The sequence below is a fragment of the Chlamydomonas reinhardtii genome, chromosome 7, assembly GCF_000002595.2.
Source record: "Chlamydomonas reinhardtii strain CC-503 cw92 mt+ chromosome 7, whole genome shotgun sequence".
Lineage (NCBI taxonomy): Eukaryota > Viridiplantae > Chlorophyta > Chlorophyceae > Chlamydomonadales > Chlamydomonadaceae > Chlamydomonas > Chlamydomonas reinhardtii.
Genome location: NC_057010.1, coordinates 3,077,524 through 3,092,415, shown reverse-complemented (window position 1 = coordinate 3,092,415; position 14,892 = coordinate 3,077,524). Strand labels below are relative to the sequence as shown.

At 67.3% G+C, this 14,892-nt stretch overlaps 1 protein-coding gene across 1 annotated transcript; it reads left to right on the top strand.

The window, feature by feature from the left end:
* Nucleotides 1-6,260: 6,260 nt before the first annotated feature.
* On the top strand, nucleotides 6,261-13,326 carry CHLRE_07g333640v5 (uncharacterized protein). Its single transcript, XM_043064229.1, has 3 exons — nucleotides 6,261-6,765; nucleotides 6,955-9,990; nucleotides 10,164-13,326. The coding sequence occupies exons 1-3, from the start codon at nucleotides 6,759-6,761 to the stop codon at nucleotides 11,810-11,812; spliced, it is 4,692 nt and encodes a 1,563-aa protein (XP_042922797.1). The 5' UTR covers nucleotides 6,261-6,758; the 3' UTR covers nucleotides 11,813-13,326.
* The last annotated feature ends 1,566 nt before the right edge of the window (nucleotides 13,327-14,892 follow it).

The window sequence follows — 14,892 nt, the reverse complement described above, 5'->3', positions numbered from 1 at the left end:
GGAAGCCGCCGGCGGCTAGGCGTCGCAATGCCGATGCTGGGTCGGCTGGCGCGCAGCAGCAGCCCAGTGGGGCTCCCGCGGCACAGCCGCCCTTTGATCAGCGGGCGGCCGCCAGGCAGGATCAGGAGCAGACCGCTGTGATGCAGCGGTACTTGGCCTACATGGCGGACCTCCATCTCCAGCGGCAACGGCGGGTACAGCAAAAGCAGCAGCAGGAGCAGCAGCGCCAGGTGCAGCCGCCCAGGCCCCGGACCGGCTCCAGGTTTGGGGTCCTGGCCACGCTGGGGGAACAGGACGGGGCGGGCGATGGCACGGCCACGGCGGCGTCCGGGCGTGGGCGACGGGTGCAACCAGCCGCGCACGCACCGCCGCCGCCGCCGCAGCAACAGCCCAGCTTCAAAGGGCGCTGTGGTTCCGCCCAGCTCCCGCAGCAGAGGGCAGGGCGCTTGGGTGGCGGGCTGCCTCCCCCGCAGGACGGTGATAGCTCGCCGCCGCACGTGCCCACTGGGCGGCCAGCCGGGGGACAGCAGGCTGGTGGGGGCAGCGGGTCGGGGCGCCAGGGTGGAGGAGCGGGGCGGGCAGTGCCCCAGGCGCCGCCCCAGGCGGGGCCGCCACTGCAGACGTCACAACCGGCGGGTGGTGGTAAGGACAGGGGCAGGGGCCTGGGCGCGCCGGCTGGGGTCTCGGCTGACACGGCTGGGCGCGCTGGTGGGGGTGCGGGCAGTGAGGCGGAGTACGGGGCCGTTTGCCTGACCCGGGACACGTGTGTTGCCATCGGCTCTGACCTCGTGACGCACCAGAACCGCTGCGCAGATGTGCAGGGGTATGAGTGGACGCAGCTGGGCCACGACACGCTTGGTGGCCGCCTCCTCGCCTACCTCCGTGACCAGGGCGCCACCGTACCGGACTGGGCCGTCTGCCGCGTGCCGGCCGGCCGTACCGCCGTCCTGGCACAGCTGCACGACGAGTTCACTGGCTGGTCGCGCCTATACTCAGCCCAGCCTGCAGACACGCCCCTGCCTTCCGACGTGACGGAGCAGCTGGATGACGCCGCGCAGCAGGTGCAGACGGCCTACATGGACTACGTGCTCCTAGACGCCCGCACCCTGCGGTCCGCTAAGCGTGGGCCGGCGGACCCCGGCGGGGCCAGCGGGCCCAGCCGCCGGCAACGCCAGCACCGCAGCACAACAGCAACCGCAACCGCCACGGCGCTGCCGTGGCCGGCGGGGGCTCATAATGCGGCCACCAGTGGGAGCGGCGAACCTTCGGCTGCTGACAGTGAATGTCAACGGCCTGGGCTCGCCGCTCAAGGCGCGGGCGCTGGTCTCGCACCTGCAGCAAGTTGGGGCGGATGTGGCGATGGTGCAGGAGACCCACGCTACTGACACGACGGCGCTGGAGTCTTGCCTTCGTGCCGGGCAGGGGGCGTGCCTTCCGTGGCACCACTGCCTCGCTGCCAGCCCGGCAGCGTCGCCCCACTCCTGTGGGGCGGCTATCCTGGCGCGGAGTCGGCTGTCCCTTCCAGGCTGCGTACTGCAGCCGCCGTCAACGGATGCGGCAGGCCGTGTGGTATGTTGGGATTGGGACGTGGGTCACTTGCGCCTGCGCTTCGTGTGTGTGTATGCGCCCACGGCCGTGGCGGACAAGCCTGCTTTCTTTGCCGGGCTGCATCCCCACTTGGCCACGGACAGGGTGCTTTTTTTTTTTGAGGAATCATCCTTACAAGGTTGAACAGGGGCAGACGCGCTGCCCCCCTGCTGCCTGAAAGCAGCCTGGTCCCCGAGACCAGAACCCTGACAGGGCAAGAAGAGAAGAAAAGAGAAGAAAACAGAAAGCAAACACCTCGAAAACCGCCACCAACCACCCCCATCCATCCCACCCCACCCCACCCCGACCCGGCAGACAGAGCAGGAGGCTGGCCCCCCCGCCCCCCGGGAGGGGTTGCACAAAAACACCGCCAGACCTAACCCAAGCACCAACCTACACCACAGCCTAACCGCAAGAACCACCACCACCGCGCGCCAGCAAATAAAACACCAGCGCTACGCACTCGCCCCGCCCAAACCCACCCCACCCCCACAAGTCGGTTGCTTAAGCAACACCCCAGTAGAACCGGCAGAGGAGACACAAGCAGAAAACTAAACGGGCCAGATGGGGCGCTGACTAAGCGGGCTCCAGTCCGCTGCAAGACGCGCTGTGCAGGAAGTCCCACAGCCGCCCAGGCGCTGCCACTCCAGCCAGAGCTAGTACTCATGGGCGCCAGACAAGCTGATGACGATAATACGCCACGCCAGCGCCTGGAAAGAACCGCCGCCCAAAAGGAAATCTAGGGGGCCTGCACAGGTGATGCAAGTGTCAGCCGCAAGTTCAACTTCGGTGACCCACCCTGAACCTCCTCCACTTCACAAAGCGCGCCACCCGCCGTCCAGATGGCAACAAAATGCTCCAGCTTAGCCGCCTTGAGCTGTGCGGTGAGAAGCTGAGTGGGCAGAGCCGACAGGGTTTCAGGGGTTAGCGTGGCGGCAGTGAAACGCAGCTGCATCACCCTGCGCAGCTCGCTGACCACCTCCCGAACCACATGCTCCGACGTCTGCTTAGCAGGCTCGCGGGACCAGTACGCACACCAGACGGCGTACAAGAAGGTGGCCCGCAAAGTGCTCCACAGCAGCGCGCCCGCCCCCCGCGGGCCTGAGGCCCACATACCCATGCGGTCCCCCAGCATGAAGCCCGCGTCCGTCACTGGTGGCACCGCTGCCTGGGGCGCAACGCAGGCCCACAGCTGCTGCAGCCACGTCCTCGCCTGCGCATAAGCCGGACACTCCAGGAAGATGTGCGTCAGGCTGGCCCACGCCCGCGGGCCAGGTGGCTAACGCTGCGGGGGCTGTGTCCTACGTCCACTACACGGGGCGGCTCTTGGAGCCTGGGCCTGGCGTGCTGCCCCCGGCGGTGGATGGGGCGTGGCAGCCTGCCTGTGTGCTGCAGCATCGCAAGCCGCGGCACCTGTGGACCTTTGAAGAGCGGGTGGCGTACGATGCAGCATCACCAGGGGACCGGGCGGGGGCGTGGCCTCGGGCGCCGTACTTCCTGGCGCCGGAGGCTGGGGTGGTGGTGCACCCGGAGCACTGCCGGATTGCGGGTGTCAGCTTGGCGGACTACACGGTGCGGGACGTGCGGCGGGCCATCACCGCGGCCAACCCGGCCGCACCTCCGGCTCCGGCCCGCCCTGCAGCCATGCCGTGCCCAGCGCCAGCACAGCAGGCGGGGGGTTCGGGGATCCAGCCGGCGGCACAGTCGCGGCTGGTGGAGCGGGAGGCGGAGTGGCAGCGTGCAGCGGCGCAGCTGACCACCACGGCGGCGCAGCATTTCCACAATAACCCGGTGGCTCTGGACCCCTGGCTTCACCGCACCTCTGCGGCAGCCGGGCTGCAGAACACGCCGGCGAGAGAACTGCAGTCGTATGCGTCCCCGTCCCAGCAGTCAGGTGAGGGGCCGCGGCGGTCCGCGCGGCTGCAGGAGCAGGCGGCGGGCGGGGCGGGGCCTAGCACGGGGCCTGCCACGGCGGCGGCGGCAGCAGCGGCGGCAGTGGAGGGCGACCCTCGCATGCCGCCCCCAGATGCGTCCCTTCTGCGGGGTACGTGGCGGAGGCTGTGGGACAGCCACGCCAGTCGGGGGGCAAAGGTACTTGTGTACCGGCTGCAACATGCTTACCTGCCTTGCGGGCTGTACAGGGCGGGCAAGGGAATTCGTCCACGGGTGACCACGGGGTGCGGGGGGTTGGGGGCGCACTTTTTTTTTTGAGGAATCATCCTTACAAGGTTGAACAGGGGCAGACACGCTGCCCCCCTGCTGCCAGAAAGCAGCCTGGTCCCCGAGACCAGAACCCTGACAGGGCAAGAAGAGAAGAAGAGAGAAGAAAACAGAAAGCAAACACCTCGAAAACCGCCACCAAACACCCCAAACCATCCCACCCCACCCCACCCCGACCCGGCAGACAGAGCAGGAGGCTGGCCCCCCCGCCCCCCGGGAGGGGTTGCACAAAAACACCGCCAGACCTAACCCAAGCACCAACCTACACCACAGCCTAACCGCAAGAACCACCACCACTGCGCGCCAGAAAAGAAAACACCAGCGCTACGCACTCGCCCCGCCCAAAACCCACCCCACCCCCACAAGTCGGTTGCTTAAGCAACACCCCAGGAGAACCGGCAGAGGAGACACAAGCAGAAAACTAAACGGGCCAGATGGGGCGCTGACTAAGTGGGCTCCAGTCCGCTGCAAGACGCGCTGTGCAGGAAGTCCCACAGCCGCCCAGGCGCTGCCACTCCAGCCAGAGCTAGTACTCATGGGCGCCAGACAAGCTGATGATGATAATACGCCACGCCAGCGCATGGAAAGAACCGCCGCCCAAAAGGAAACCTAGGGGGCCTGCACAGGTGATGCAAGCGTCAGCCGCAAGTTCAACTTCGGTGACCCACCCTGAACCTCCCCCAACCCCCCGCACCCCGTGGTCACCCGTGGACGAATTCCCTTGCCCGCCCTGTACAGCCCGCAAGGCAGGTAAGCATGTTGCAGCCGGTACACAAGCACCTTAGCCCCCCGACTGGCGTGGCTGTCCCACAGCCTCCGCCACGTACCCCGCAGAAGGGACGCATCCGGGGGCGGCATGCGAGGGTCGCCCTCCACCGCCGCCGCTGCTGCCGCCGCCGCCGTGGCAGGCCCCGTGCTAGGCCCCGCCCCGCCCGCCGCCTGCTCCTGCAGCCGCGCGGACCGCCGCGGCCCCTCACCCGACTGCTGGGACGGGGACGCATACGACTGCAGTTCTCTCGCCGGCGTGTTCTGCAGCGCGGCTGCCGCAGAGGTGCGGTGAAGCCAGGGGTCCAGAGCCACCGGGTTATTGTGGAAATGCTGCGCCGCCGTGGTGGTCAGCTGCGCCGCTGCACGCTGCCACTCCGCCTCCCGCTCCACCAGCCGCGACTGTGCCGCCGGCTGGGTCCCCGAACCCCCCGCCTGCTGTGCTGGCGCTGGGCACGGCATGGCTGCAGGGCGGGCCGGAGCCGGAGGTGCGGCCGGGTTAGCCGCGGTGATGGCCCGCCGCACGTCCCGCACCGTGTAGTCCGCCAAGCTGACACCCGCAATCCGGCAGTGCTCCGGGTGCACCACCACCCCAGCCTCCGGCGCCAGGAAGTACGGCGCCCGAGGCCACGCCCCCGCCCGTTCCCCTGGTGATGCTGCATCGTACGCCGCCCGCTCTTCAAAGGTCCACAGGTGCCGCGGCTTGCGATGCTGCAGCACACAGGCAGGCTGCCACGCCCCATCCACTGCCGGGGGCAGCACGCCAGGCCCAGGCTCCAAGAGCCGCCCCGTGTAGTGGACGTAGGACACAGCCCCCGCAGCGTTAGCCACCCACAGCTGGTCCAGGCTAACCCGCCACTGTGGCGGCGCCGCTGGCGGCAAAGTGGCTGGCTGCGGCGGATGCTGTTCCACACCCGCGCTCCGCACGTGGCCGACCGCGGCCGCCAGCCGGGCAGGCAGCCCCGCTGGCGCTGGCGCGTCGCTGTACACCCACGCCCACGTGGTGGCGGAGTCCGGGCGCACATGAGTAAGCAGCGCCCGGGTGAGCATCTTCCAGGGTTGCCGGCCTGGCTGGGCAAGGAGGGCGAAAGTCTTAGCTTGCAGGGCAGACAGGAACGCAGGCAGGTCGACGTGGTTGACACCCCCGTCCTTGTACGTCAGACATGCCGTTTCCCGCTTTGGCAGCAGGAGCGGGTTCCCGTGCGACACCAGGCTGGCGTCCTCAGCGTGCATGGAGCGCGCAGCAAAGTGGTCCACCAGGTCGGTGAGTTCCTTCAGCTGCGCAGGCGACGGGTTGAGGAAGCTGAAGTGGTAGGCCAGCTTCGCCGCCAGCACCTGCTTCGCAATGTGCACACGGCCAACGAGAGTCAGAGACAGGGCAGCCCACAGACGCGCCACAAACGCCATACCGCGAGCCCGCCGGGTGTACAGGTCAGCTGCAGCCGCAACAGAGTCGCACGACAGAGGCACACCCAGGTGCGTCACGGCGCCAGTGGTAAACGGCACCCCCGTGTGTGGGCAAGGGCCCGTCAGGTGCGCAAACCTGCCAAGGCCCATGGCCTTGCTCTTGTCCGGATGGACACGGGCGTTGGACGCGCGGCAGAACAGCTGTACTGCCGCCATCACTTTACTTTACTTTACTTTACATTACTTTACTCTCTTCTCTTGCTATTCTTGCATCCTCTCTTCCTTCTGCACAGCTTTGAAACAGTCGACGTCATTTCTCTCGCGCTGTTTGACTTGCTTCCTTTTGTTTTAGGCTTCTTAAGGCCTACGAACCACTGTGAAGCAGTTTGCATTTGTGGGCGTCCTCGTTTTTCGTCAGTCCACTTTGCAGCTGTAGCGCGACACTCCCTCTCCAGCGCCCTTCAGCCTATGCCGGCTTGTGCTTTGGAACTCGACACTGCTATGGAATAGGATTCTGGCGGTTCAGGAGCGTCGCCGTGGAGTTGGCGACATTTCGCTTGTCGGCATTTTAACATCTCGGCGAGCACCACACTTCACCAGCTTGGAGCCGGCGGCGTATCAACCTTTGTGGTTGGTCATTTGCATCCGCGCGTGCAGCAGGGTGCTTTGGGTGTGGCGGTCGGGGGAGCCCTGCAGCACTTGGCTGTTTTTTTGGGGTGTGGCTCGTCTTCGTGCCCTTGTTGCCTGGTGCCTGGTTGCCTGGCGCCCGCCCTGCTGTGATGCCCTGTGAGTGCTGATCCTGGGTAGCTATGCAGTTGCTGGGTGATCCTGGTCGGTTCCGCCAGGTGTCTCAGCGCAGCCAAGACACCAGGGGCCAACGCCAGCCATACAGCACACCCGCTCACGGCGCGGCCACAGCAGCACATGCCGTGCCGTGTGGGGGGCCTGCATTTGGGCATCGCCGCCCACTGCCAGACTTGGCAGCGGACAGCACCCCTGCAGGTGGGGGCAACACTGCCAGCCCGTTCTTCAGCCCCGGGCTGCAGCTCCACCTTGCCCTGTCTATGCATAGCCTGGCGGACGGCGTGCAGGACCTGACGACTCAGCCCCAGGGCCCCAGCCTGCCTACCTACCCAGTCCTTCTGGTTGGTGCCACCACGGGGCTCCCAGAGGGCGAGCAGCTGTCCTCAGCCGGCGTCCGGGAAGTGACCAGTGCTGCCCTGTCAGTGCTGGACACCATGTGCCGGCAGGGCAACCAGCCGCAGCTCTTGCAGGGCCACTCTCTGCACAGCACAGGCCGCCCCTCCCGCACGTTTGCCGGGCTGGCCTTCAGCCGGCGCGCGACCAGCGCCAGCAAAGCAGCCTTCACAGCGGAGCTCATGCGCAAGTCGCCGCTGGCGGTACCGCTCCAGCGCGGTCAGGCTGTCCTCACGGTTCACGTGCCAGTGGACACCCGGCCCATCATTCCGGGCACCTACACCGTCACGGTCAAGATGGTAGGGGGCCCTGTGTGGGGGGCTTTCCGCGGTCGCACCGATTTGGTGCTGCAGGCGGGTGGCTATCCCACCACCTCGGACCCCTCGAACCTGGCGTGTGCTTATGTGGTCTCAGAGCAGTGCGCCAAATCGGTGGGCCCCAAGGGGGAGCCCCAGGCCCCCGCAGGCCAGGGCATCACCAACCACATCTTTGCCTGTGTACGGGGCCCAGTCTGGGACCCGCAGCTCTCTCACCTGCATTGTGCCAAGTTTGAGATGCCAGGTGAGGAGCCCATGCAGGTGGAGGTCCGTGGCGCCCCCCAGGCGGCTGGGACGGCCACGACAGCTGCGGCAGGCAGCCTTGCTCAGGCTGCAGCCGGGGTCCCCGACCTGGGTGGCAACACCTTGGGTGTGGTGAGGCCCGCGGCTGCCATGGCGACCGCAGCGGACATCGTTGACCACGTGGGGGACGTGCAGATGCAGGAGGCGGCGGGTTTGGGTGACGCGGCGGCTGCAGCTGGTGGCGCCAGCGGGCCACACAGCAGGGCCCCGCCCCCGCTGCCAGTTCTGGTGGCGGGGGGAAGCAACCGTGCTGCTGCGGCTGCCCTGCGGGCCGCACTGCAGCAGCAGCCCTCTTCGCAGCAGCGGGTGACCGCGGGAGGGCTTAGCGGGGTCCAGCCGGCGGCAGGCGTGGGGGGGCCGCCGGCAGACAGGCCTCGCCCTGCCGGTGCTGGGCCGGCTGGCGTGCAGCAGCAGCCCAGTGGCGCTCCCGCGCCACGGCCGCCCTTGGATCAGCAGGCAGCCGCTGGGCAGGATCAGGAGCAGACCGCTGTGATGCAGCGGTACTTGGCCGAGCTGGCGGACCTCAATCTCCAGCGGCAACGGCGGTTACAGCAACAGCAGCAGCAGGAGCTGCAGCGCCAGGGGCAGTCGCCCAGGCCCCGGACTGGCTCCCACGTTGTGGTCCTGGCCACGCGGGGGGGGCAGGACGGGGCGGGCGGTTGCCCTGGCGTGGCGGCGTCACGGCGTGGGCAACGTGTTGACATAGTTGACCACATGGGGGACGTGCAGATGCAGGAGGCGGCGGGTGTGGGTGACACAGCGGCTGCCGCTGGTGGCGCCAGCGGACCACCCGCCGTGGCCTCGCCCTCGCTGCCAGCTCTGGTGGCGGGGGGAAGCACCCATGCTGCTGCGGCTCCCCTGAGGGCCGAGCGACAGCAGCAGCCCTCTTCACAGCAGCGGGTGGCAGCGGGAGGGCTTAGCGGGGGGCAGCCGTCGGCAGGCGTGGGGGGGCCACCGGCGGTCAGGCGTCGTACTGCGGGTGCTGGGTCGGCTGGCGCGCAGCAGCAGCCCAGTGGGGCTCCCGCGTCACAGCCGCCCTTTGATCAGCGGGCAGCCGCCAGGCAGGATCAGGAGCAGACCGCTGTGATGCAGCGGTACTTGGCCTACATGGCGGACCTCCATCTCCAGCAGCAACGGCGGGTACAGCAACAGCAGCAGCAGGAGCAGCAGCGCCAGGTGCAGCCGCCCAGGCCCCGGACCGGCTCCCGGTTTGCGGTCCTGGCCACGCTGGGGGGACAGGACGGCGTGGGTGATGGCGCTGCCACGGCGGCGTCTGGGCGTGGGCGACGGGCGCAACCAGCCGTGCACGCACCGCCGCCGCCGCCACAGCAACAGCCCCGCTCTAAAGGGCGCGGTGGCCCCGCCCAGCTCCCGCAGCAGAGGGCAGGGCGCTTGGGCGGCGGGCTGCCTCCCCCGCAGGACGGTGCTAGCTCGCCACCGCACGTGCCCACTGGGCGGCCGGCCGGGGGACAGCAGGATGGTGGGGGCAGCGGGTCGGGGCGCCAGGGTGGAGGAGCGGGGCAGGCAGTGCCTCAGCCGCCGCCCCAGGCGCGGCCGCCACTGCAGACGTTACAACCGGAGGGTGGTGGTAAGGGCAGGGGCAGGGGCCTGGGCGCGCCGGCTGGGGCTTCGGCCGACATGGCTGGGCGCGCGGGTGGGGGTGCGGGCAGTGAGGCGGAGTACGGGGCCGTTTGCCTGACCCGGGACACGTGTGTTGCCATCGGCTCTGACCTCGTGACGCACCAGAACCGCTGCGCAGATGTGCAGGGGTTTGAGTGGGCGCAGCTGGGCCACGACACGCTTGGTGGCCGCCTCCTCGCCTACCTCCGTGACCAGGGCGCCACCGTACCGGACTGGGCCGTCTGCCGCGTGCCGGCCGGCCGTACCGCCGTCCTGGCACAGCTGCGCGACGAGTTCACTGGCTGGTGGCGCCTGTACTCAGCCCAGCCTGCAGATACACCCCTGCCTTCCGACGTGACGGAGCAGCTGGATGACGCCGCGCAGCAGGTGCAGACGGCCTACATGGACTACGTGCTCCTAGACGCCCGCACCCTGCGGTCCGCTAAGCGTGGGCCGGCGGACCCCGGCGGGGCCAGCGGGCCCAGCCGCCGGCAACGCCAGCACCGCAGCCGCAGTACCTCCAGCCTCATGAGCCTGGGCAGCGCTCCATTGCACCCCGGCGGCGCCAGCTCAGGTGCCGTTAGCATGAGCACCAGCGGCGGCGGCGCGCCCCCCAGCCAGGGTGGCGGCCGCCGCGGCAAACGCCACAGCAGCAACAGCAACCGCAACCGCCACGGCGCTGCCGTGGCCGGCGGGGGCTCATAATGCGGCCACCAGTGGGAGCGGCGAACCTTCGGCTGCTGACAGTGAATGTCAACGGCCTGGGCTCGCCGTTGAAGGCGCGGGCGCTGGTCTCGCACCTGCAGCAAGTTGGGGCGGATGTGGCGATGGTGCAGGAGACCCACGCTACTGACACGACGGCGCTGGAGTCTTGCCTTCGTGCCGCGCAGGGGGCGTGCCTTCCGTGGCGCCACTGCCTCGCTGCCAGCCCGGCAGCGTCGCCCCGCTCCTGTGGGACGGCTATCCTGGCGCGGAGTCGGCTGTCCCTTCCAGGCTGCGTACTGCAGCCGCCGTCAACGGATGCGGCGGGCCGTGTGGTATGTTGGGATTGGGACGTGGGTCACCTGCGCCTGCGCTTTGTGTGTGTGTATGCGCCCACGGCCGTGGCGGACAAGCCTGCTTTCTTTGCCGGGCTGCATCCCCACCTGGCCACGGACAGGGTGCTTGTTGTCGGTGGGGACTGGAACTGTGTCACCGATGCCAGTCAGGAGGCGGCCCCTAGCCCGTCACGTGCTGCAGGTGCCCCGCAACTTGCCAGCCTCCTCGCCCAGTTCAGTCTGGTGGACCCGTGGGCGAGCAAGCGTGGCGGCGCCAAGGGCTACACGCATCCGGCCACACCCAAGCCGGCCACTCCCGCACGCCTGGATCGGTGGTATGTCAGTGCCACCGCGGCGCCGTGGGTGGTGGATGTCGCTCGCACGTACGGGGCGCCTGGGGACCACAACGGTGTGCTGCTCACCCTGTCCTTGCCCGACCTGCCACATGCGCACCGGGAGCAGTGGCGCTTCCCCACCTACCTGCTGTTTCACCCCTCGCTGCGTTTGGAGCTCAAGCAGCGCTTGGAGGCGCACGTTGCCGCAAATCCCGTGGCCAGTACAGGTGACGGCGCTTGCACGCAATGGGAGGCGGACAAGTTCTTCTTGCGGGAGGCCGCCACCAGCATCCACCGTCGGCATGCACGCCAGACCCGGGACGGGCTGCATGGGGTGGTGCTGGCCGCAGACGCGGCCGCTGCCCTGGCCGACCGGCCGGGTGCCAGCGCCGCGCAGCGTCAGGCTGCGGCCATGGCCAACTTGGCGGTGCGGGAGGAGCGGGCAGCTGCCGCAGCAGCCAGCCACAATGCCCGCGCTGCACTGATGGAGGAGCATGGGGAGCGGGGCACACGCTGGTTCCATCGGCAGGCTGACGAGCCAGCAGCCGGCGCGCAGGAGCCCATCACGCACTTGAAGGTGCCGGGGCAACCGGCGCCTGTGGCGCTCACGGGGCCGGGCACGCGCAACACTGTCTCCGCAGCCGCCGCAGCCATGTACAGCAGCACCAGCCCCACCGGCCTGTTCCGCGTGCAGCCTGTCTGTACGGTGTCGCAGCAACAGCTTCTGGAGGCCATTGACCGCAAGGTTCCGGCGGATCTGCAGGCCGCCGCAGAGGGGTCCGGTGACGGCGCCCTCAGTGATGCGGAGCTGATGGCAGCGCTGGCTGGCTCCGCCAATGGTAAAGCGCCTGGGTCGGACGGGGTCCCGTACGAGGTGTACAAGGTTTTCTGGGCGCTGCTGGGTCCGCGCTTGTGTGCTGCTGCTGCTGCTGCCTTTGCTGCCGCTGCAGACGCCCACGATGGCGGTGAAATGGCGGCGGCGCTGCCCGCCTCCTGGCGGGAGGGCATCATCACCCTCATCTAATAATAATAATAATATCTACGCAGGGCACAGGTGCCCGCGTGTCTTAAGGAGGAGTGAGACAAGCTCACCCCACCATCGGAAAACTTGATTTCCCTACCCCGGCTCCCCTGCACGGGGGCCGCCATTGGCGGTCCCCTGGGTGCGCCCTCCCGGGCGGCATCGGGTGTTGGCAATGCCCATCTCTCGCTCTAGCCGGTAGTACAGGTTTGCGGTGCCCCGGAGTGTGGTGACGCTATGCATGTGGAGACGTGTGCAGCAGGCCTTGGCTGCCTGCGGTTTGGCTCCCAGGTCTTTGAGGAGAGTTTCAAGGGTACGGGGGACAGTGCCACCGTGGCCCAGTGTAATAACGTGTTTAGCATCGTAGTGCACAGTCCACCCTGCAGCTCGCATGGCAGTGGCAAGGGCGGCGTGCTGTGCTTGTTTTTGAATGAGCTTCTCGCTGTGGTGCAGGTCAGAGGTGTATCCAACTTCAAGGATGTACACTGGGTAGGCCCCTTTGTTGGCTGGTGGGGATGTCATGAAGCGTTCTGCTTCAGACCGGGGAAGGTTCGGGATAAACAGAATGTCAGGCCGCATCCTGTTGAGGTCTGCAGCGGGCACTTGCGGGCAGAGCCAGGACGGCGGCCGCATGCCCGCACAGTACTCAGGCAGTTCAGCTCGGGAGGTGGCATCCATTATCATGTAGCCACCACCGTTGTGACCATGGTGTAGGCATTCGGCAATCGTCCGCACTGCAGTGTTGTGTTTGGCTATCCTAGCGCCAACGAGTTGGGGGTGCGCGCAGTGGCCGGCAAGGTGACCTGCGGTGCCACGCTCTGGGTCAGATCCGCGGCTGCGCTGGATGTGGGCACAGAGACCACATTTGTCGCTGTCTCGTAGTTTAAACAAAGCCAGCCGGGCCGGGCAGATGAGGCCTCCCTGACGAGCATTCTGTATGAACCGGCGTAGGCCGTGGCTGGCGTCCGAGTTCGTCATGTACGCATTACTGGCGCGTGGGTCAAGGCTGGGTGCTGCCTCGGCCCATTTCTCAGTGTACAGGGTTTTGTTGGCGTATCCACCACGGCAGCTGGGGGCCATTGCCCTGGTGAGGCCCCGGTTTAGGTCCGACACGTAGTGCGTGGCTGTGCTATCGTCGTCCCTGGTGACCGTGAAGGTCGGCCACCAGTGCCGGGCGTGCGGGTCGTTGTCGGCCGGTTCGGATACATCGGCGGGTTTTTCCTGGGTGGCGACGGCAGCCGCCCCTTTATCGGCTTCCTCGTTGCCGTGTAGCCCGGTGTGCGAGATCACTTTAATCAGAGCGGTGGGTGCGCCCCGGGCGTAACAGCAAACTGCCGCAGCACCGGTAGGCATGTGAAGGCCGTGCAAACAAAGCAGCGGCATTAAACGGGCCACCGCCGGCCGCGTGCAACCCTTCCTCGGAGTTACAAACGTGGGCTCCAAGGTTTGCGTGCATTTTTCACACATGTCCCGCGCCAATATCATGAGCCATGTCATGAGCAATACTGATCACGTGTATCACCAGCGGATACGCTCGCGGGTGCATGGCGAGAGCACCACCAGCGGTGGTGCCAGTGATCATTGACAGCGCGGCGGCGGGAACACGGCAATGCCGGGCGCCGCGCTGCGCGCGCGTCAGCGCAACTCGCGCCTGCCTGAAGCCAACCCCGGCACCGGCACGCCGAGGGCGCGCGCGCGGCTGGAGCAGCGCTGCCGCGCGCGGCTGGAGCAGCACTGCCGCGCGCGCGGGAGCCCGCGCCTGGATCGCGCGGCGCCCGTGCTTGGGTCGCGGCGGTTGGGCGGGTTCTCGCGCTGGCGCGCACGCCGTGCGCGGTTTCGCGGGGTTATAGGTGCGCGGGGTTGCGGGCTTTCAGAATTGCGCGCCGGGCGCGCGAACGAGGGCGCAGCGCGGCGTCTATGGCGCCGAAAGCCAAAAAATCTAGCGAGACCCTTAAAAGCGGGGGCAATAATAATACAAGGCCTCTAGACCCGCATGCCCCCGCCCGCCCCCGTGGGTGGCCACATGAAAGAGCAGGAGGGCGGGGAAGCATTTGAGGCGGGCGTAACAAAGGTATTCCCGCAGGGGGGCCAGCCCCCCTGCACCCCCCGGAAATGGACAGGGGGGCGGCGCCCCCCTGTCGACCCCCCTGGAACGCGGCGCGAAGTGCAGCATTATCATTGTTGGGATGATCATTACCACCGATCCCTCGGGCCCCGGGTTCTCTCTTTGACAGGGGGGCGGCGCCCCCCTGTCGGACCCCCCAGGGATTGAGGGGCAGGTGCAGCATGGCGGAAGTATGGTCCCAGGCAAGCTACATGCAGGCCGACATTGGGGCGACGTGTGGAAAGGCAGGACTGGAAGGGGTGAAAGCTCTGCCGTGCACATGGAAATCGCTTGTGGCACGTGCGGTCCTGCAGCATCGTGTGGCAAGGTATGTGAACGGGTGGGTTATGAAGCACCCCTTGTAGCGGCAGCAACGAAGTCAACTATGCAGGCATACGTTAGGAACTTTTAATTATGGCACGAGAGCTGTATGCGCCAGCAGCGTTACTGGAACTGTTCGCGCCGTTAAAAGTATGCCAGGGGGGTTAGGTAGCGTGTTGTACACTTTGAACTCTGCAACACCAGGTGTAGGAAACGGCCCAGGCTCCACTGCACAGTAGTGGCGCGCCGCGCAGCCTGGTTGCGTTTGCAATAAGCCTCAACTGCAGCGGGACAAACAAGAGGCAGGGGAGCAAGCGCGTTAAACCATGCGGCCCACAAAGTACCTTTGTGCACGCATGGACCCAGCTGAATAATACCCCGGCCACGCACGCACACGTTGGAATACTGACAGCCGACGGCCAGGAAACAAACCCACAGCGTCAGCGCGGCGCCTGCAGGCATGCACCAGCGCGGGTTAGGAACGTCCATATCACGTGCGAGCAGCACGCCAGCACCGCACTGGTGCATGGATGGCTGCCCTGCAAACACGCCGAGCAGGATATGGCGTGAGACCCAGCACCAGCAAGGGAACTCAGGCCACGCCTATCTACAAGCAGGCAGCAAACAACAGCTTACCTGAAACGCCACGCCGCGCCTG